Here is a 23,634-nt window from a genome sequence, read left to right on the forward strand (position 1 = left end):
TTTATTTAATAAAAATCACAATAAAAATAATTGGATTGCATCACCCTTTCGACCCAAAAAAAACCCTCCCAATACGCAAGAAACAAGAGAGACACGACAAAATGACGTGAAAAAAAAAAAAAACTAATATTTAATTTTTTTTAACGGAAATATTGAATTTTTAGGTAAAATGTTTGAATTTTCGCTCGAATTTTTTTAAGACCAGTTAATATGGAAATCTTTTATTTCGTTGTTTATATGAATTATGTATTTTTAATAAATAAATAAATAAATATTTATTTATTTATTTTAAAAAAGATCTAAAAGAATTTTAGAGTTAAGTTTTTATTTCAACTCTACATGTGTTTATTACCCTTCAAATTTTTAAAAAGTTCAGAAAATTCTTATTATTAATATATGAACAAAAATAGTATATCGTCATGTAATAGATTATCTTTAAATTTTTAATATTATTTATAACTGTTGTTAGTATTTTTTAAACAGGATAATAACAATAAAAATATTTTTTAATTTTAAAAGTTTTTAAATAATATTTTAGAATTTTAGAATTAAAGTATTAACAACTTTTATCAAAATTAGAGTGTATTTTTATTTTTTATTTTTAAAATTTAAAGGTATTTTTGAGATTTTTAAAATAAATATTTATTTATTTATTTATTTATTCCGAACAGTGAGATTTTGTTGTTTAGTTTACTGTTAAAGCCATCACTTTCGCTACGAGGGGAAAAGGCGTGAGTGGCTTTGGCGAACCGAGCAGGTGCAGGTGAGAACACGCGAAGATAAACAAGGCGACATCGCGACGGATTCTTACTTACTGACCGAATGGGGTTGGTCGAGCTTCGAACCAACGAGCGCCACACCGCCCGCCACCCTTTGTCAAACCAAAAGAGGAATTCTTTTTATAAACAACAAACCAATTACTTGACTGTTTCTTCTTCCCTGAAATCGGGACAATTGCCTGCAACCGGTGATCCCTCTAATTTCTGCGCGGTCTATTTCGTTGATGAAAGCAGCAGCAGCAGCAGTCCGGTGAATTGGAGACAGAATTGGCTTTGAGCCTTTGATGGAGTATTGATTTTCGTTCTTCAGGAGGTAATTCTTCTTAATCATGCTGTATTTTATCTGCAAATCTCACGGCATTGCTGGATTTCTTGGGGTTTTTGTATAATATCCGTAATGGATTCAAGGTCGATTTATGTTTGTTTTTTAATCTCATTTGACTTGATGTTCAAGAATCGACGATCGCACCCTTGGTGGAAGATTTTGGTTAAATAGTTTTGAAATTTTAAGTTGGCCATAGGAATATCATAGTTGCAATCTTCTCAATCTGTGTGTTATGGTAAACTATCTGATCGATATCATTTTTGCTTTCCGAAAATGCTTACAGCAATACGGCCAAGTATGAGTTGCAGCTGCTTCGGCTCCTCTAATTTGGAGAAGAAGCGGATCTCTACTCGTGCTGATAAGGATTTGGACAGTAAGGACTTGAATAAGATTTCAATTTCCCGTCATATTTTGTAAAGAACTTATGCATGCTGTTGGGCTTAGTATTGTATGTTTGATGTGATTTTCATTTTGCTTTGTTTTTCTGTTGCTTAGCTGACTTGCCTGAGAATGTTAAACAATTCTCCTTCAATGAATTAAGATCTGCTACAGAGGATTTCCATTCAAATAATAGAATTGGACGCGGAGGCTTTGGAGTTGTTTATAAGGTAAAAAGAATTTGTTTATGTCAAGTGAATGCTCAATCGTCTAGTAATTTGATCATACGATAGGAGATTATCTGTAGGCACTTCAAATTTTCACATGGTTTTTGCATCTTTTTGTAAATTCTTTGCTTCTGTTGGTTGTCAGTCTGATTTTGTGTTGTTTAGATGTTATAATGGAGGCATTTAAGAATCGAGCTGATATCAGTCATCTGGCTAACTTGATGATCTGTAATTTGAGTTACTTTGATATTACACAGTACTCAGAAGTTATTTCTTTCCCTTCTTCCTGCATGTGTATTGAATCTTACTGTACGGAAATTTGTTGCCAGGGCGTGTTACGGAGAGGAGTACAAGTTGCAGTAAAGAAACTTTCTATAGAGTCTAAGCAAGGGGCTCGGGAATTTTTGACAGAGATCAAAACCATTTCAAATGTCAGGCATCCAAACCTTGTTGAGTTGATTGGATGCTGTGCTCAAAATGCTAACCGGATCTTGGTCTATGAATATCTGGAAAATAATAGTCTCGACCATGTTTTGTTAGGTATTTAAGAAGACTTCCAATCAAACAACACTTATCTTTGCACTTCTTTTTTTATTTTCCTTTTAGAGACGAGTAGACTCTTTGGGGCGGGTTTGGGAGAGGGAGGACAGCATAGGTCTGTTATATGCCCTTTTAGCGCTGCTACCTCTTTCTACCCTTCCACACTCGAAGGAATCTATGAACTTGCAGCTTTGTAGTAAATGTGATACTCTTAGAATTTCCTAATATGTAAATAAGCATTGCAGCAATATAATTATTTTCTTCTTTTCTTTTGTGTAGAGTATAAGAACACGAGTGTTGAACTGGATTGGGGGAAGAGGTCCTCAATTTGCATTGGTACTGCTAGGGGCCTTCAATTTCTTCACGAGGAAGTCGTTCCACATATTGTGCATAGAGACATCAAGGCTAGTAATATACTCCTTGATAAGGACTTCAATCCGAAAATTGGTGACTTTGGATTAGCTAAACTTTTCCCGGATGATATTACGCACATTAGCACAAGAATCGCAGGAACAACGTATGTCATATTATGAGCTTTTATTTTGTTGTTCTTTGTTTTTTAATTCAACTATCCATACTTCTATTACATTGTTTTCTTAATGCTTATGTTACATCCTGCTTTGATATTGAATTTTATTAATGTTTGTAAATCATAGTCGGTTGTGGATAAAATTGCCTCAATTTGGTTTTGGAGAGATTATTTCTATATTGTTTCACTTGATTAGAAATCTACATTTACTTGGTATGGGTTGGGTTGAGTTGGGTTGGGTTGGGTTGTAAGGAGGAATATTGGCTAGAGGTTTATATTGATGACTTCAAGTATGTAGCGTAAAAGAGAATACAAAGAATGCAGAAAGTACATTCTCAAAGCACTGCCTAAGGTAGTTCAGTTTACTATATATATATAGTTTTACTAGATATAATCATCTACTATATATAATCATCTACCATATATAGCTTTACCAGGTATATCCATATACTATGTATAACTATCTACCATATAATATAGCTTATTTACTACTTATGACCATTTACTTTATATGTCATTTACCATATATAACTTTACTTGTATAACCATTGAGTAAGTTATAAATAAGCAGCAGAGTCCATAACCTAAGCGTTTGAAGCTATAGGGTAAGGTTTTGGGGGAAATTGTTGGGTGGGGAGCTTGTCTATGGAGTTCTTTGTTCGGTTCCCAATAACATGAAAACACAAAATAGAACTATATTGCAATATCAAAAAGAAATTACAATATTAATAGCCTTTTGAGAGAGCTATCTTTTTCTCGAAGTCCCAGACTGGACAATCCCCAATATAATCATTCTCTCTAAGATCTCTAACTCTCCCTTTTTTATAACCGAGACACCCTTGGCTAATTACTAATATGCCCTACTACTATCCTATTGATATTCTCAATATACCCCTATTAAGTAGTCTCACATTCTTTCTCAAAAGAGTTTTGTAATTGCTTTTCTCTTTGATTTTCCGAATTTGAAGTGTTCCTTGTTGCACCTCGAAGATATTTGTGTATTTTATTTTCTCTAACGATGTATCAGTTCGTTGTTTAAGTAGTAAACACCAATTTTTGTCTAATTTCTTTCATTGCTTGAGGTGAACTTACTCGGTCCTTTTTCTTTGTATGGATTGAAATTTTTTACTACCAATCAAGTTGCCAAGTTTTTCTTTCTAACTGATGATTATCTTGATAAATTGCATCTATTACAATCTATTCAAGCCATGGAACTTCTTGAAGCTATTTGGAGTTGTAAATTATTGGAATTGGTGAAGTGGTTCTGGTTATTTCAAAAACTTCTATCATCTTGTTTGATTGACAGTCTTTTTTTAGGATTCTCCTTCATCATTTCAGATATAGCGAAGAGATGTAGTGTTATAAATTTACAACAAATCTTGGCAGTAAGGGTGAAAGAGAAACGGTTGCCATTGGGTAGTGAAGAAAGACAGGATTGGAAACTGTTGCCATTGGGTAGTGCCGAAAGACAGAACTGGAGGAGATTTGATTGTTAGGTTATGGAGTTTGCTGCTTATTTATAGCTTACTCAATTGTTATACGTAAAAACTATACTATATATTGGGAATGATAGAGATAGCTTTTATACTAGATGGATATATCTAGTAAGACTTTATATATTAAACTGAACTATATATATACCCCTGATCTATATACATACCCAGTGCTCTGAATGTACTTTCTGTATTCTCTATATTTTCTCGTACTGAACGTACTTGAAATCATCAATATAAACCTCTAGTCAATATTTCTCCTTGCATTCCTTGCATTTTCTCTCTTTCCTGTTCTTTGTGTTCATCTAGATTGAGTGTATGCATTGTTGTGCGATCCCAACACTCTTACTATAAAATTAGTTTCTGCATCCTTTTTTTCATAATTAAAACTGTTTTTTTCATAATTAAAACTTCATACATTTATGTAGTTTATACATGACACGGCAGCCCTACAGGATAAGGTAGAGAGTGGGAAAAGCATAGCAAGACAGGCTAAAAAGAATGGTAAAAGAAAAAGAAATCTAATCTGGAACATCATTCAGGTGCCTTCAGGAAAGAATTCCGAGCTTCCAACAGATTGGGTTGCATCTGTGGATCTTAGATTTGCTAATTTGTTTAGAACTGAATTACTCCAATTCCTTGAGACTGATATGATAGACAAGTCTTGCATGCATTACGCTCCACACCCTTATTCGGTTGTGGTTGAATTAAATTTTGGGACAGTGTGCAATGGAGGGGTGTTTTGAGTTTACCAACAGGATGTGTTCCATAGACTAATACATTATACAAGGACCACTGGTTTCGACCAGTGATCAATACGACGATTTTTATGTTCTCCCCTTGAGAGTCGACACTAAGAACTATTGAATGGTTTGCTGTCTCAACCAGGTTTAATTCAATCTCACGTTTTTGAGTCGTATATCTTTGTTATGCTGCAAGATCTCAGCCGATGAAGAGAAAATTCATCATTTAATGTGTTTTGTTGTATTGATGTCATTTCTTATTATCTGCAGTGGTTATTTGGCCCCAGAGTATGCACTGGGAGGTCAGCTAACTCCAAAGGCGGACGTGTACAGCTTTGGAATCCTCATCCTTGAAACAGTTAGCGGTAGACGTAGCAGTACAGTTTTCGGGGGAGGAATACCAATACTCTTGCTGGAACAGGTATGCTCGTTCGTTCATATCCAAATTTAAACCGTCCTTGCGTTCTTATATACTGCCCATTTCCACTAGTATTTAACTGTCTTAACATAGCCGTTGGCCTGGCTTCGGGTACGCAATATACCCGATCGTCGCCTAAGACTTGAAATTTATGAATTTGTAGATTCTCGTTTCGAGTTTCGAGTTCTTGAGCATTGAGTGATTGTTCCACACCTTAAATCTGTTGAAGAACATTCCAAATAGATCCTATCTAGATAGACATTTTCATGTTCAGTACAAATTCTTAGTTCAGAGCATCTTGTTTTCTGTTCTTAATGGAATCTATTGTATTTCTTTCTTTACCAGCTATGTTGTTGCTTACCATCAGTAATTGCCGTGAAACAGGTGTGGGAGTTATATAAACAAGGAAAACTTTTAGAAATAGTGGATTCTAGACTAGGAGATTATCCTCAGGAAGAAGTGCTTAGGTACATGAAAGTGGCTCTTTTCTGCACACAAGGGGCTGCAAGTCGACGGCCAGTGATGAGTCAAGTCGTCGACATGCTTACAAAGAAGATCAAGCTTAACGAGAAGCTACTTACCGCACCGGGGTTCTACGGAGGCTCGAGTGACGTTCCTGGTAGTAGCAAGAAGACGATCTCCAGCACTTCCACCAGCAACACGGCTTGCTCTGCAGTCGTCTCTATAACTCAAATCACCCCTAGATGAAGAGGCTTAAGCCACAACTTCTGCAAATTATTACAAGTTAGCTTGAGTTCATGGATATTAGTTTAGCTTGATTCTGTTGAAGCATCTCATTGTTCAAATTATTGGGTAAATATTAGCTTTGTTTTGTTGGTTGAGACACCAAAAGTTGCTTCATATTCACAAGTTGCAACTTATTAAGAACTTTTATCACCTGGCAATGGCATTATGGTAATTTTGCGAACATCGTTCACCGTCGAAATGAATGTCCTTCACTTGAACTTTCGAAAGTTCGAAAATGAACAATTTTAGATGATTTGTTTCTAATAATTGACGATTTTCAAATGGAAGATCTAGAGTATGTATAGAAATTTACATAAACGGACGACGATTATATAATGATTATAACCTTAAAAGGTTTAACTGACACGTAAACTAAAACGTTTAATGAATTGATATACTTACAAAAGTGGATAAATGGATATAATTACTATTATTTATTTATTACTATTTACTACGGAAGTTTTAAGATAACATTTATTTATTTATTATTATTTTTTTATTGATAAACTTAATCTTTCGGGTAAAACTTAAAATTTAGTCCTTATTAGTTTTAAAAATTAGAAATTTAACCTTATAATTAGATAAAATTTCATAAATATTCAAATTTTTAAGATAACAGTTAATTTTTTTTTTTTTTTTTTTTATAAACTTAATCCTAAAGGGACGTAAAACTTAAAATTTAGTCCTTATGATTTTAAAAATTAGAAATTTGACCCTATAATTGGATAAAATATTCATTATATTCGATAATATATACTATTTTTTAAAAATATTTTTATCAAATTATAAAAATTAATTAAGTTATATATTTCGCAAAATTATCCGACAAAATTCGTAATTAAAAAAAAAAAAAAAAAAAAAAAAAAACATAGCAGCAAAACATACAAGGTAGTTTGGAAGAGGAAATTACGACATTAGCCTTATCTCACGCCAATTGAATCCAAAAATCAAAACCCTGAACCAAACAAATTCTTCATTCATACTGAAAGATTTCTGAGAGCAGGTCTTCGATTCTTCTCACTCTTCCACCAACTCCGTCGGATTTTTTTTGCTCCGACGATCCTCCCGATTTCAGAACTCCGGTTTCCCTCTAATCGCCCTCAAAGCCCTTTGCTTTTCTTCAATGTTACGCTCCAGTGCTGGAAGATAAGCTAAGCAGCTAGCTAATTGTCGCCTGGGATCCAGCGATGATCGTCAGGACGTACGGCCGTCGGAATCGTGGTCTTCCGAGGTCTTTTTCCGACTCCTCTAGTAACGCCATTCACGATTCCTTCGGTGATTCTCTATCTCAGGGAAGTTCTCAGGACCCGCTATTTGGCATCGCTTTCTCGTCACAGGACTCCTCCACTAAATGGTCCACTTACGATTCTGAGCCCTACGGTACAAATTCCTCCCAGGGTTCGTTTTCAGCGAAACCTGTACGGTCCTCTTTGGATGATTCACTCAACAGAGGTAACAAGAAGTCCAAGAAAGTCAAGATTGATAAAAGGGAACTTGAGATTCTTCAGTGTTCTCAGCCGGCGATTCCTTCTACATCGACTTTGATGGAAGCCCAGGAGTTTGGGGAGATGATGGAGCACATGGATGAGGTGAATTTCGCTTTGGATGGGCTTAGGAAGGGTCAGCAAGTTCGGATCAGACGGGCAAGTTTGGTATCTTTGTTATCAATTTGCTCTACTGCACAGCAGCGGCGGCTTCTACGGACTCATGGGTATGTAAAGTTGTTATGCACTTTTGTTTACTCATGCTTTATAGGTTAGGATTGAAGACTGGAATGCAGGAAACTCTTCAATTCTGTAATTTGTTTGCTAATGCTTGAGTCATGCAAGGTTTTTCTCCTTCATTAGAAACGCTTTTTGTTCCTCATCCCTTCCCCAAATTGTTCTTTAGAAATCTCTTATGATCATGAATTCTGTTGATTTAATGAGAATTACAGGAGTTAGTAGTGAAAGAAAAGGTTAGTGTGTCCTTAAATTTTAATTTTACTGGTAATATATCAAAACTGCGGGGAAACATCTGTTTAGGACCGTTGTAGTGTTCCTTTTGCTTTCTCGACTATGCTGGGCACGACATCGGCTCGAGATCTACCAAAATTTCTCACATGGTTATTCCCCCAACTCATAATGTTGGATTTATAAACGAAAGTTCTTAGATTGGGCAAGGAAACAAACCTTTCATTGGAAATTTCAATGGAAAAGTGAAGAAGAAAAACTAAAGGACTTGACAGACCCCTCCATTTGAGACGCCTGCAGGCACCTCGAGTGCTCTACATTCCGCGTGGCCTTTCTGATGGCCACACAGATTGTACTTCTGGTTTCTTTATTTTATGTTTTATGTCACTGTATTTTCTAGTGCTAGATGTTGCCAATTTGTATCTGAAATCAGGCATATTCTTTTAGGATGGCGAGGACCATAATTGATGCTGTTTTAGGTCTTAGCTTCGACGACTCAGCCAGCAATCTAGCTGCTGCAACTCTCTTTTACATTTTGACCGGTGATGTAAGTGATCCTGCTCTTTAACATATTATGTTCTTATTAACAATTGATATCGACGATCTATGGTTTTTAAGATTATTGTTCCGTTCGCTGAACTGTAATCAATAATGTTTACTTCTTTTGTGTTAAGCTCTCGAATCACAGACATGTTTTCTGATAATGATAAGGCTCTGAAAGTATTTCATTTCATGATCTCAGGGTCAAGATGATCAGCTTCTGGAATCACCAAATTGTGTTAGTTTTTTAATTAAATTGTTGAAACCAATTCTCTCTATGGCTACTGAAGTGAAAGCACCAAGAATTGGCCATAAGCTTTTAGCACTTCGAATGGATTCTGATGCCTTACAAAGTACAACAAAAACATTGGACTCCAGTTCTTCTGCAATTTTTTCAAAAGTTGAAGAAATTCTTGTAAGTTGCAAGGAGATAAAATCAAGATGCATAGACACCAGCACAACTGATAGACCAGAATTGTGTCCAAAATGGATTGCATTACTCGCTATAGAGAAAGCTTGCTTGACTACCATTTCCCTTGAAGGTATCTATCTATCTATCTATCTATCTATCTATCTATCTATCTATCTATCTATCTATATATATATATGAAGTGAATAAGTCATTAACCACAATGAATGAAGCCTCCTGATCCGGGCTTGATCAGCGAGCTTGAATATATAGATGCTCAACAATTGTTCAGATACCATTTTTGGATTTCTATCCTGCTAACATTTGAAGAGTTTCTTTTTAGACGTTCGACTATGAATGCTATGTTCGCTAAAAGTTCTTTCTATCCGTAACATCATGCCTTTTTTAAAGATCACGGGGATTGGGTTATTGACAATTTTCTATGTAGTTTCTGTATATGATCTAATTACTAATTTTATATGATCAACTCACTTTCTTTGAGGGTAACTAATTTCTCGTTTCTTTGAAAAAGTTATGGATTTGAATCTACGGCTTGAATGTCATTATCTTGCTAGAGTTACTGCAGATGGTTTAAATAGTTCACTATCGTTCTTGGTGTCATAGCTAACTTCACAACCATACATTCTTTCTTTTTGGTTTTTTATTTTACTTCGTATGTTAGCCATGATGTTTCACATGTCTGAACTATGCCAATACAGTGTTCTATATACTAATTCTTGTGAATCTTCTGTCATCTTCTCAGAAGCATCTGGTGCTATAAGAAAAACTGGAGGCGACTTCAAGGAAAAATTGCGAGAGCTAGGAGGACTTGACGCCGTCTTTGAGGTTGCCAAGGATTGCCATTCAAATATGGAGGTGTGAGCTTGTATGTTTTTTGGGATCTCATTACTGTTTCATTATACAAATCTGCAGTAGCTACAATGTGGGGAGGGAAATTTAGGGAAGGATCCATGCCAGTTCTTTGTTTGGGAGGGTGGGGATGAAAATTCTTAGTTGCAGTTTATGTGACGATGAGATTTGGATTGGTGTCCCTTTTATTAGGCTCTTTTTTGAATGCCTTGTATATTCTCACAATCATATTTAGACAAATCAATAGGTATTCATCCCATTCCCTTTCCATAACATTGAATATAGGGGTTTTCCTTTCTAACCATTTTAGATCAAATACTTGTGGTGTATGAGAAAGATCGTCTTTTGGACGCACTTTATTTTTGGATTGTGTAAAACGTGTTTCGCTGTCTACACAGGATGCAAGACATGAAAACTCTCTGCAGAGCTTGGTGCTACTTTTGAAGTGCTTAAAGATAATGGAAAATGCAACGTTCCTTAGTAAAGATAATCAGGTATGCAGAAATTAACCAAATTCTCGGTTCTTCGGTGTGATATCCCACATTGGTTGGGGAGGAGAACGAAACACCCTTTATAAGGGTGTGGAAACCTTTCCCCCTAGCAGACGCATTTTAAAACCTTGAGGGGAAGGCCGAAAGGGAAAGTCCAAAGAGGACAATATCTGCTAGCGGTGGGCTTGGACTTGGACTGTTACATTAGGACTTCGTTTGAATTCTTTTTTCTAATTCATGTTAATGACAGAGTCATTTGCTTGGAATTAAAAGAAACTTGGAGCGACAGGGAACACCACAATCTTTCACGGAAATCATGTTAAATATCATCAAGATTCTTTCGGGTAACTAATTACATGGCGGTTTTCTTTTCAGCCTCATCCAATATGCTTTTTTTTTTTTCATAGCTGTGTTATATCGATCGATGACATTTACTTGTAGGTCTGTATTTACGCAAAAGTTCTCCTGCTGGTTTAAATAACGAGAAGTCGGCTCATCTCCTTGATGGGTCCTGTAATACGTCCAAAGTGTTCGCGGAGGCAGATGGTGAATATCATGGTTTTCCAATTTGAACATGCTGTTTTTATATATCATAGCGCAATATCTCTTTCGAGATGCAGCATCTCATATTCCATCGTGGTAATTTCCATGTAGTTTCTCTTACATTTGCAGCAAACAGAAAGATAACTCTATCAAGCAGTAATTCAAAGACATGGTGCAACGCCAAGAGTACTACGTCTGACACGAGCTCCATTATATCCCAGAACATGAGGAGTGCCACGACTCGGTTAGACAATTCTCTAACATCTTCTGGAACTACCAGGACTTCGTTGATGAACACCAGTTTCTTCAAGATGAGTCAGAGATCTTCCACATCTGGTTCATCCAGCGTAACATCAAGAAGCGCCGATACTGGAGCTACTCCTTTGAATAATCAACCTGAGGGGAAAATTAATCATTTTGATTTCACTGAAGGTTGTGAGCTTGCCCTTTCAGAGGACCAGGATCCGTTTGCTTTTGACGAGGGTGATCTTAAACCCTCGAAATGGGAGTTACTTTCAAAGAAAGAAAGTAAATCTCGGGCTAAAAAAGCGGTGGTCAAATTTAGATATCTCGAAAATGGACGTAATTCTCAGGTGATGACACGTGAGAAAGAATCAATTGGCGGAGAAAGTCATCACTTCAATGAAAGTTCGTGCTTAACGCCCTTTAGTGAAGAGAGGTTCAGTCTAGTAGCTGACTGCCTTCTTACTTCTATCAAGGTTTACTAATATTATTTGAACTTTTCCATAGCATGGTTTACGCATTCATACAAATTGAGGTTTTTAATGTTAAAGTTCACGGTAATTATTGAGTCGAATACCTTCTTTTTGGATGCCTGGTGATTACTGTAATGGCCCAAGCCCACTGCTAGCAGATATTATCTTTGGGCTTTTTTTTTCGGGCTTCCCATTAAGGCTTTAAAATGCGTCTGCTAGGGAAAGGTTTCCACACCCTTATAAAGGGTGTTTTGTTCTCCTCCCCAACCAACGTGGGATTCTCACAATCCACCCCCCTTTGGGGCCCAGCATTCTTGCTGGCACTCGTTCCTTTCTCCAATTGATGTGGGACTTCCACCAAATCCACTCCCCTTCGAGGCCTAGTGTTCTTACTGGCACACTGCCTCGTGTCTACCGCCCTTCGGGGAACCAGTCTCCTCGCTGGCACATCGCCCGGTGTCTGGCTTTGATACCATTTGTAACGGCCCAAGCCCACTGCTGGCATATATTGTCCTCTTTGGGCTTTCCCTTTCGGGAGCACGTCTGCTAGGGAAAAGCCTCCACACCCTTATAAAGGGTGTTTTGTTCTCCACCCCAACCAACTTGGGATTCTCACAATTACTTCCTATGCCAATTGAAATTTACAATTCGTAGTGGCCATGATTTGTCCTTCCTGGAGTATGATCTGCCTCAGTTTTAAATTTATGAAAGATTTTCTACTCCCATGGATTTGGATAACATATAACTAGTTACTCTGTACACATTCTAACTATACTGTCCTCTCTTTTACAGGTTTTGATGAACTTGACCAATGATAATTATGTTGGCTGTCAACAAATTGCTTCCTGTGGAGGAATGGAAACTATGTGTTCACTGATTGCCAACCATTTTCCTTCATTCTGTTCCACTTCATCCACCTTAAATGACTTAAAAATGCATACATCATATCTCAAATTTGAGCCTCCGAACGACAATCACCTTACCGATCAAGAGCTTGATTTTCTTGTTGCGATTTTGGGCCTGCTTGTGAACTTGGTGGAGAAGGATGGTCATAACAGGTCCGTGTTGCTTCAGTTTTTAATACATTCATTGGGCTTTCCATCTATTATCCTCTTCATCGATTCATGTGTTTTTCGAAGTTTATCGTACATTACTATTCAGTAGGACGATAACGGTTCCTCCCATCATAAGCACTTGTATTGCATTACTTGAATGCTCCTGAATCAAGCATCTGGAAAAATGAAAAAAAAAAAAAAAATGATTGCTTGCTAATGCGTTTGGTTGTTTAACTTAACGTTCACATATCGTCTAATATAACTAATATAACCATCGCAGGTCACGGCTTGCTTCGGCTAGCGTTTTGATACCCAGCAGGCATGGACTAGAACAGGGTCATAGCAATGTTATTCCACTTATATGTTCCATCTTTCTGGCTAATCAAGAAGCAAGCGACGGAGTCGGAGACGGGCAGTCTTTGCCATGGGTCAGTACTTTTTAATTACTCCTCTTTTATCTTTTTTGTTAATGGGCTGGTTAATATTTTTTGGTTAGTTTAGATTTGTGTAATTATGGCTATGTGGGTAGGATTAGACTGTAGTTCTTTGAGATCAAAAACCGTGAGGCTGACGGTAATACGTAACGGGCCAAAGCGGATGATATTTGTTAGCGGTAGGCTCATGTACCAATCACGAATGGTAATGGTTTTGGATTGACATGTGATATCATTGAGCAGAATGAGGAGGTAGCTCTTCTTGAAGGTGAAAAGGAAGCGGAAAAAATGATTGTTGAGGCTTATTCAGCGCTACTTCTAGCATTTCTTTCAACTGAAAGGTTAGTGCCTTTCTCTTAACCTTAGAACTGAATAAACTTCTCTTGAGGAACTTGTTCATGGATTTTTGTTCTTGTTTTCACAGCCATGGCATACGCGATGCAATCGTCGACTGTCTTCCAGAACACAAACTATCAATTCTCGTGCCAGTTTTGGAGCGATTCGTGGTATGTACATATTCATTCGACTTGCCATTCCTAACGAACACGCATGAATCTAGCATTAAATGAAAACATGAAATACTCCCAAGATGGATGATGGGTTTTTCTGGGAATGATTATTTGATTGCATATTCATGGCTATCTGTTCGATCTAACACGATGCATAAACTGTGTGAAATGACTGAAAATTCTTGTGTAGATAATATCATTTCTTGTTCTTGTTCTTGTTCTTCAGGCGTTTCATTTGACATTGAACATGATTTCACCGGAGACACATAAAGCCGTAACCGAAGTGATTGAATCATGTAGAAATTCATGAGAATTGAATCATGGAGATTCTGTAAATTCTTAACCTCTGTAGGATTTCTTATCCTTAATTCATACCCCACAGAAATAGAGAAAGCAAGCGGCAACATACGGACGAACCCAGAGGGGGCTGATCACTCATGTTGTTTTCTTTCTTGTTTAAAATTTTCAGAGTTCTCTCTTTCTCTATCCGTTTTGAGTTCTTATTTTTTTTAATTTTTTGGTAGCTTTTCTTCTTCCTTGTATACAGAAAAAACTATAGTGAATGAAATCATTATTTGTTTTCGAGTTCGTAATTTATAACCCGTCTCTTCGTTCTTCCAAATCTGTGTATTGAGTTTAGCTGCTCTTCGGCTTTCTAGAACAGGTGCCCTCGATTGTTCTAGAGAAAAGGATTATGGTGCACTAGAACCGTGACATCCAGGTCAAGCTGAGTAAAGTCAAACTGAGGTAGGTCGATCATCGCTTATCCCTCGTATTCGTAAGAGAGGACTGATTTTAGTTTGAGCTCATGAATTTGATAACGATGAATTTAATTAAAATAGCATCATAAAATATTTTTTTAGTTAATTAATTATTGGAAATGTGATATACAATTATGTAAATAAAAAAAATATTAACAAAATTTCTCTAATATGAGATATGCAATTAATTAATTATTGGAAATGTGATATACAATTATTGGAAATTTCTTCTTTGTTAATTTAATTTTTTTTTTATGATTTTTTAAATAAATTTTCTAAATACTAAATTTTGGATATTTTACATTAACATTGAGCTAGTGGTTCTTTTAAGTCATCACCTAATGTCAAAGGAGGATGCTTCACAAGAGTGCCGAGACCAGCATCTACTCAGGAAGAGAGCATAAGGCTGGACGTGTACGACACAATGAATGAAGTTGTAACATGACTAGAGAAGTTTCAACGTAGCGTTTGCCACATGAAGGTAGCCAGTTGAGAAGTTGGCTGAAGTGTAGTGTCAATATAGGAAGTAACAAGCATCTAAGTCTTGATTCCGAAAAGAGATGTGGCTCTTATGAGAGAATGTTAGGTTATGAATCTCTATGCAACTCAGAGAATGTGACAGTTTGAGCTATGATGGCAAGTGCGCTCCCCTAGCTAAGATGATGAATGTTGATGCTAGTTTTTTTCATGGTTTGTCTGGTGAGTCTCGGGCTGAGTCCAAAAAGTGGGTGAAGTTATGTCCATGGAAGGATAGCTCACAACCATTGGGCAACTTGTTTTTTGTCGTGCTTATATTGCAAGTCTCGGAGACTGAGAGAAGGTCCGACAGTGGGATAACCCATAAGTTGTGCACAAGTTTCTGTTTTCATTCTGAAAGCACGAACCAGTCAACGGATAAAGCGAACAACCAATTTGATATTCGGGTCATCATTCGGGATGATGCTGAGATTAAGTGGGGGGAATTGTCACAATCAACGATACGACTGTGCCTCGAGAAAGTCATCGAGGACGATGACTAGGTTAAGTGGGGCAGAGCGCCACAAGCTTATTAAGAGAAAGTAGGTTGTGACCCCCACACACAAAGACAGACAAGGGGCGACCTTCAACTAGCCCCCATCCAGCCATGTGAGGGCCAAGATTGATAAGTGTCATGATGCAACCGAAGAGGATGGTGCATCATCTAACACACCAAGAGTGTGCATTGAAGCTAAGCCAAGACATATGCAAGGTTTGAGAGAATGAGGCGACACAAGTGTCGAAGACAAGCTCGAAGATGTCTGGGTAGGGCCCTGAGTCATAACCTCATAAGTTAGGTTTCAATATGATTTTTGGCATGTGGCTCTGCATTTAAGTCTCTCTTTGTATGAAAGATAAAAGCTCACCAAATTTGGTGTCAATCGGATACTTGATGGACTACGCACGGGGCCGTATGTCCGCTTGCCAAAATGTCGTCTACTCGAGAAGGATTGAACATGTCATAGAATGTACTATATGGGGAGGCATGATGTCAGCTCTCCATCACCCCTAGGCCCTGTGGCACATGTGTGTGTAACAGTGAGGGCAAGCGGTCCAAGACAAGTGTCTTGGGCGACTTCCTTTGAAATGGATTTTTCAAGGATAGTACTGAATGACACAAGTGTGTCGGTATTGCACCTCAGCCCATGTGTTGGAGTTTGGATTATGCACCCGCTATCCGAAATGTATGCCATAAATGGTTTAGCATGGACACGGGAGAGTCTAATGCTCTAGCGAACCTAAATGGATGTCCCGCTGATATGATTGACACATGGGTCAATTCCCCACGGATGTGTCCAAGCAAGCTAAGATAGCCAAGTTGTCCCGAGACATGGGATGACATCACGATGCATGGGTCGTGTTGTTGGAAACTGAGATGATGATGAGATGCGACGTTGTTGTGTCGCAAACGATTGAACATGCACGCACGCACAAGCGGCGTGTGAGGCCGAACAAATTTGGATTCCACATAAGTGATGTTCGGCTGGCGAAGACAAACCTCGCAATAGTCACACTCAAAATGACATTTTCCTCCGACAACTTTGAATGCAAGCTTCCATGATCTATAAATGTTTTCGTCGATAAATATCATTGAAGTTCAAGGTTCAACCTAATATGCAATGTGAGATACTGAGACGGGGATTGCCACGCTCACGCTCACGATGGTAGTAAGAGTAAAAAAGATAGACAAGGGCTAGCTCAAATACTAAAGAAACATAGTGACACAGCATATAACACAAACCACCACATGAAATCTTCAGTCAACTATAAAATGATCATATTTGTACATCTGAGTTCAACAAGTAATCTATCTCTCTCAGTTGTTCATTTTTCATATCAACAAGTCAGACATACTTACCAAAATCCTATAAATCCCAAATTGTAAAGAAGCTCCTAGCCTTCTATATGCTTGCCATTCTAATGCCAGTGTCCTTAGCAAAGGAGGACGTCTGGTTATGAGCCTTCGAAAAGCTAATATAGAACAGCTCTGATGCTACACATGTGAAGACGATAAAAGCAGCCCCAGCCCCGAATACTCCTCTCCTCAGCATCTTGCACGAAATTCGCTCGTTCATTATAGAACTCACATACTTGGTATGGTACGCATTTCGAACCGAAGCAGCCAACAGACAGATCTCAGCAATGAGAAAACATACCCTGAAATGTCCATGCAATGCAACCAACCAAACATAAAGTTCAGAGTTTGACTTTGATACTCAGAAATTGAAAACAAACAAATGTCTTGTCTAGCTCAAATTCAACAAGTAATAGACCAGCTTCATGTTTTTCTGTACATTATAACATGTTTAATGATCTTGAGTGTCATAAAGTAAGCATTTCAAACCAGAGTATAACGATTTTGACCATTTACGAACACATTGAAGAGCCATTAAAGAAATATCATAACATGAGGGAAGGTTGCAAAATCCTCCAAGGGAATGAATTCGTAGTTACTGTGAATTGACGTGGTATATTCATATCATAACATATGAACAGTAAGAACTAGCATTCGTATGGAGACTCGAATTCACAGGGAAGAAAATTTATGGATGGAATCAAATATGCAGTATTTATAGATAAAAGTATACTTCTAATGTCGAATCGGGATCAACTAGGACAGAAATAAAGTATCGGGTCAAACTCTTTTTTGATGTCAAGGTAATAATTATGAATAGTCATCGACTCCCGAAAAATGATAGAAGAATGGGACCTATTATGAGACATACAAAGCCAAGCACAACAAAACTAGTAAAATGTGAAGGTTAAGCAATCATATGTACCAGCAAGTGATGAAAAGGGTAATTGCCCAAGCCCTCGAACCGCTCGGTCGCAAAGCTTTCCCACAGCATAAGCATCGACTTGCCACCATAACGATCACTTGGCTGGCAAACAGGACCAGAAGTGAACCCACACCTAAGCCAGTTGCAATATCAGAGTCATAGGCACAGAATTTAGAATTGCCTGATTGAACCACCGTGGCCTGCCAAAGGAGGTAAGATACACACATCATACTCATTCTCCACTCCTGTCTTCACTTCCAAATAATATTATGATCAAGTCATGAGCCCTAACCTAATATCATTATGCTCAACGCGTCTCACAATCAGAAACCATGATGGTTTAAACTCCTAACACAAAAAAATGATTCTTGAGGCTTAGATTACTGCAGGCCACAGGGTGCAAAATATACTAATGACCAGATTTGCTTTCCACTTTGATAAGTAATAATCCGTTCCATCTCATATCAAGCAGATTTGCAAAATATACTAATGACCAGATTTGCTTTCCACTTTAATATACTAATGGCCAGGGTGGACGATTTCAAAGCGGACTCCCATTCATTAGATAGAGAAGATCGCCAAGATTTCGTGATCCGCTGCCGAACTTATTCCTTCCAATTCAAGGGGCATTCTCAACATTATGCCCTTGAAGAGGACTCGAACCTCCACGCTCTTTAGCACGAGATTTTGAGTCTCGCGTGTCTACCATTTCACCACCAAGGCATCTTGAAAGTGAATCATATTCCATGAATATGATATCTATCTAGTGTGATGTATGGAATATATGATGAATATGATATTTATCTAGTGTGATGTATGGAATATATGACAACTGTCCAGCTCGTAGTGTAAAATCTGTCTCTTCATTATATTTCATTTCAAGTTCATTATATTTCATTTGATTCTGAAGATTTGAAGAAGTTCAAAATTTGTAGCTAATAAACAACTCCTGACCTAAACCAATCAATAGAGAGTTCCTATACAAAAGCCACCAATTTAAAAATTATCCCAGAAGTCACCAGCCATTTGAGCATAATCCAAAATGAAAATCACTAAGCGTTTCAAAATTCCATTCACAGTTATCATAAAAATAAGATTCATCGAAGAATAAAAGATCAATAGATTGTTCCAACAAATACATAAAACTTACAGTGGTTCTTCTTTGCTCTGCAGCAACAGCAAGCGCAAAAGCAACCAAATCAAGGACAAACACCACAACCACAACCAGCATACCCATGTCTCAACGATCCGACAATCTAAAAAACCTTACAAACAGAACAAATTCCTGTAACTACAACGAGAAATCCAAGAACGAAAACAACAAGAAAAACTTGGTAATCGTCGAACAAACTGAAATCCAAACTCAAAATTCAAAGAAAATAGAAGAAAAACAACTTAAAAACTTACTGGATTTCACTTAAAGATTGGTTTATAAGGAGAACGAATGGGAAAATCAAAGGGCCGTGAGCTCTGCAATAACTCTGTTTTCTGTTCGCCTTTTCTTCAAGCGCGGGTAGAAGAAAGGAAAGTGAATGACATTTCTTCGAGCCGCTTATTTTTTATTATTTAATTTTTATAATTTCTTATTTTTGCCTTTTCGAACAAAAGGAAGGTTCGTTATGTTTTAGTCGCGTGTTTGACACGGCTTCGAAAGATCGTCAATTCAGTTGACAAATGGTGGGAGCGTGAAATGAACGTAAAGAAAAATCGCGTGGGCTTTTCTTTGGCGTTAAGGAATTGATTCTGAGCCGTCGATTCGGATCATTCGGAAATCAATGCACGTGATTGCACAACACCATTTATGTGATCCTTAATTGGATAGAAAAAAAAGTTATTGGACTTACAATTTTACCGTTTAATTTTTTTCTTAATAATTAATACTCATTAAATATACTAAATTAATAAAAATATTAAAAAAATTTATATTTTATCCAAAAAAAAAATATATATATATATTTCCAACTTTTAAAAATTTAAATAATATTCTAAAAAAAAAAATTCATACACGACCATTAATAAGTGGAAAGGGTCGAGACCATTAAAGTTGATGGAGTTGGATTTCTTCTATCAAAGTCGTTGTTGATTCCTAATCGTTTTTAGCTTATAGCATTGTTTTCTTTTAAATTGTTTTCAACATATTTTCTGGCTCGAGTTTTTCAAAACATTTCTCTCAAATGTGACTCGAAGCTCGAGCACACACCGACGTTGTCCACAAAATCTAAAATTTTCACGGCTTACTTGTTTGTTGGGTTAGAATAAGTATCGTCCAATCGCTGTTCCGCTACTACAAAAGTGTGATTGTGCGATTGTGACAAGTGGAAGAGTTTATAAGTCAGTGGGTGGATAACAGTGGGCCGAAAAGCAACTAAAATTCTCGGAATCTCGTACCCATGAGAAAGGAAGGAAGAAAATACCTTTTGCAATTTTAATTATTAGGTTTTGGGAATCTTCACTTTGCATCTAAACTTAATAGCTATAGAACAATATGATCCATATCTCTTTATATTTGGGGTCCCATTTTGTATGCAAATCTTATTAAATTAGGTTTTTGTTCCCTTCTCCTTATCAATCATTATATATATATATATATATTAATGGGACATTACATTACTTATATAATAAAGCCATTATCTACTTGCATATTAGATCATGTTTAATTTAATTATCATGATGAAATAAAGCACCCTTTTTTTTATTAAAAAAAAATGTAGTGGGTGGTTAATATCAACTAATAATTATCCTAAGAAAAGATAATTAATCAATATTATTTTTAGGAATAAATAATTATAACGATTCTATTTTTCTATTGAAATAGAGTCGATACTACATGCATGACATGACTATCAAGTACGAAACATACATTTAAAATATTTATAAATGGTGTCATGTTCTAACCTAAGGAATACAAAATAGACATAAATGTAATTACTCAACACTGGTTCTATGGCCTACATCACGGCGCTGGCATCATTTGTACATGAGTGTCTTATTTTTACCTAAAATGTAAGAGTAGCAAACGATTTGAATATTTTAAGAAATAATCAGTAAATAATCTCACTATTGGAAGGGAAGATGAAAACACATATAACATGGTGTACATATCCTTTTAAAATATCATAGCATGACTTTAGACGGCTTTCAAATTCTGGCAAGGTTGGATGCGTACTACTTCTTTACATATGGCCCATGCGTGCAAGCATGGGCCTACCAAGCAGGCTCGCACACCATTTGGGCCTGACTGGTTCTTGTCAAACACCACCGAAGGAAAGGGCCTGCATAACATCATGACAAACATAAATGTCGAAAATCATAAGTTGTAATGTATGTATCCGTACTCATCATATTGAGAAAGTATCTTGATGCACATGATACACAAATATGCATGAGGTCCCCATAGCTTATGATCATAGTATAATGTATAATGCAAGACAAATTTCCATTTATCTGTAACATAATAAGTTTGTCATTTATGGATAGATAATTCCTATATATTCTCTCACACATAGCATAACTTTTATGACCTAGTCCAAGGAAGCTTATGAATCATAGATTATTTGATTTCACAACAATTTTATACAACATGACATGATCACATCAGAGCATATTGGGCCATGGGACACACGTCATCATGTATAATACAATTCATCCAACCAAGCTGATAGTAGATCCATTTACTTGGTTGGCCTAGGTCGAAGTAGTATAGCTTTTATACATGACATAGTTTATCATAACATAACATGGCATAACATAACATAACATAGTATCACATATCATATATATGACACGTGCTAGGTCATGGGGCACTCGTCATCATACATTATACAATTCATCCAACAAGTCGATAGTCGAGCTACTTACTTAGTTGGCCTACGTTGAAGTTACTACTCCCTTGATGCTAACTTAACGCTGCTCTTTGAAATTTAATTCATTAGGCATACTAACTTTAAATGCCTTTGAAGAGTTGAAGTTAGTAAGGAAGGGTCCAGACCCAAGTTGGATCAGATGAGAAGCCGACTTGAGGTCGTCAAAAAGTGTACTCTACGATTGGCTTCGAACCGTTGAAGTGGGATGAAAGAGAGCAATTGTTGTAATTTAGTAAGTCAAGGGACCTCCCTTTAATAAAGTAGTCCAAGTCCCCAATTCGAAAAGAATTTGGGTAGAAGCTCAAATGCCACTCCTCACTTTGGCCTCATGGTCCATCGTTGGGTCGAATGGTTTAAGGTTGAAAATAGGTATTTATATGTTATTGGGTTGAACGCCTTTGTCGATATGACTTTAAAATACTTTTATGCATTACTTATTCACTCGGCCCAAGGTACGGAAAATTCGAGAGTGAATTGCTTTGACCAATAGTTCTTCATTTTATAAAAGCTATTTCAAATAACAGATTGTCATATGTCTACTACTTTTTCAAATCTCGCTACACGGTTATGTGCTACAGATCGTTATATCTTCTAGCTACTCGTGGTTCCTGCTTCGAAACAAATCTTTTCTTACATCAACTCAATAAGGTCAATGTGAGATATTGAGTGCAAATAACTTATCTTTTGACGAGTAATCAAACTCCCAAACTAGAATCATTGCTCGTTGGGAAGCAACGCTCCATCTTAAACACAAAGGAATAACGACATGATCTCATCTAACTCCACGTAGCTAGCTTGAAAATCGTGGTCTTAGCTTAGCTTGCATTAGGTTAACCAAACTTTATTCAAACGTATAGACCGTTATTTATTAGCAAACACATAATCTTGTCCCCAAAGTTCATCTCAACGTACTAAAACGCTTACTTCTTCCAATGCAACCTAGCTAAACTAATTACTAGGGCTAAACTAATTTAGGCTACCAAACCACGGAAAAATGTAGAGCTTGAACTTGATATGAAATTACTTTTAACCCCTTGAGATTTTTATATAATGAATAATATTATACTGCAAATAAAATAATTCAAATAATTATTAATTACGAGACATTAAGACATAAATTTTCTCGTTTAGCGTGTATATATATATATATATTTTATAAAATAATTGTATGGAATTAGTTATATTTGTATTATACATTTAGATATAAAAGTGATAGTGTTAGGGTTGGCAATACTAGTAGTAGTAATTAAGGGCATTACTATAGTATTAGTACTATATAGTAATTAAAGGCATTATTATTGTAGTATTTAGTAGTAGGAATAGCGGTACACGGGCAGTCCTATAGTCGTCGAAATTAGTATATTGGGAAGGGTATTATTGGTATAATTTACAATATTGTTTGTTCCGAGTCAAATATGTTTAAATTTAAAGTTTTTTGTTTAAGCCATCGAAAAGAGATGTTTTGTTGTTGGTATATATAGTAACTATACTATCTAGCACTATCTAGACGCTCATCTTTTCTAGAGCACATTGCTAGTTCAAAATATAAAACTCTACTACGATTTTTTACTATGACTACACATTCGAGGCTCGTAAAAAGCCGTTCGAGGCTCACAACTTCTTTATTCGACTTTGACACTTAAGTCACTATGACTATACTGACACTCACAACTTCTTTGTTTGACACCTGAGTCACTGTTGATAATAGTATACCTTAATTACCCTTGATCTTCATCTTAATTAGCTTCACTATAATTACACATTCGAGGCTCACAACTTCTTTATTCAACTTCGACACTTGAGTCATTATGACAATACTAATTTCGAGACTCAGAACTTCTTTGTTCGACACCTGAGACACTATTAACGATAGTATTCTTGAGGATTGTGGGGAGTGAGTCCCACATGAGCTAATTTAGGGAACAATCAAGAGTTTATAAGCAAGGAATAGTATCTCCATTGGTATGAGAGCAAACCTATGAAAGCTTATGCTCAAAGTGGACAATATCATACCAT

General features: G+C 36.7%; 3 protein-coding genes across 5 annotated transcripts; 2 read left to right on the plus strand and 1 right to left on the minus strand.

Moving 5' to 3' along the window:
- Nucleotides 1–721: 721 nt before the first annotated feature.
- On the plus strand, nucleotides 722–6,360 carry LOC111802530 (cold-responsive protein kinase 1). The gene is made up of 7 exons (XM_023686936.2): nucleotides 722–1,092; nucleotides 1,388–1,477; nucleotides 1,600–1,712; nucleotides 2,039–2,249; nucleotides 2,529–2,766; nucleotides 5,285–5,435; nucleotides 5,817–6,360. The coding sequence occupies exons 2-7, from the start codon at nucleotides 1,402–1,404 to the stop codon at nucleotides 6,138–6,140; spliced, it is 1,113 nt and encodes a 370-aa protein (XP_023542704.1). The 5' UTR covers nucleotides 722–1,092; nucleotides 1,388–1,401; the 3' UTR covers nucleotides 6,141–6,360.
- A 778-nt stretch (nucleotides 6,361–7,138) lies between these two features.
- On the plus strand, nucleotides 7,139–14,291 carry LOC111802444 (wings apart-like protein 1). Of its 2 annotated transcripts, none has more exons than XM_023686811.2 (13): nucleotides 7,139–7,890; nucleotides 8,579–8,678; nucleotides 8,874–9,213; nucleotides 9,844–9,956; nucleotides 10,349–10,444; nucleotides 10,692–10,785; nucleotides 10,883–10,987; nucleotides 11,096–11,703; nucleotides 12,493–12,758; nucleotides 13,036–13,183; nucleotides 13,433–13,530; nucleotides 13,614–13,695; nucleotides 13,925–14,291. In XM_023686811.2, the coding sequence occupies exons 1-13, from the start codon at nucleotides 7,367–7,369 to the stop codon at nucleotides 14,006–14,008; spliced, it is 2,658 nt and encodes an 885-aa protein (XP_023542579.2). In that variant the 5' UTR covers nucleotides 7,139–7,366; the 3' UTR covers nucleotides 14,009–14,291. The 2 variants fall into 2 exon arrangements, with proteins under 2 accessions (XP_023542579.2, XP_023542580.2); XM_023686812.2 differs by having other exon boundaries at nucleotides 11,114–11,703.
- A 2,415-nt stretch (nucleotides 14,292–16,706) lies between these two features.
- Nucleotides 16,707–19,317, minus strand: LOC111802591 (uncharacterized). 2 transcript variants are annotated; one of them, XM_023687017.2, is made up of 4 exons: nucleotides 19,163–19,317; nucleotides 18,906–19,046; nucleotides 17,756–17,955; nucleotides 16,707–17,132 (listed from the first exon to the last, which is right to left on the minus strand). In XM_023687017.2, exons 2-4 carry the CDS (start codon nucleotides 18,990–18,992, stop codon nucleotides 16,877–16,879), a joined length of 543 nt encoding a protein of 180 aa, XP_023542785.2. In that variant the 5' UTR covers nucleotides 18,993–19,046; nucleotides 19,163–19,317; the 3' UTR covers nucleotides 16,707–16,876. The 2 variants fall into 2 exon arrangements, with proteins under 2 accessions (XP_023542785.2, XP_023542784.2); XM_023687016.2 differs by having other exon boundaries at nucleotides 18,906–19,020; nucleotides 19,163–19,316.
- Nucleotides 19,318–23,634: the final 4,317 nt, after the last annotated feature.

The sequence above is a fragment of the Cucurbita pepo genome, chromosome 9 (genome assembly GCF_057944985.1).
Source record: "Cucurbita pepo subsp. pepo isolate OVF chromosome 9, ASM5794498v1, whole genome shotgun sequence".
NCBI lineage: Eukaryota > Viridiplantae > Streptophyta > Magnoliopsida > Cucurbitales > Cucurbitaceae > Cucurbita > Cucurbita pepo.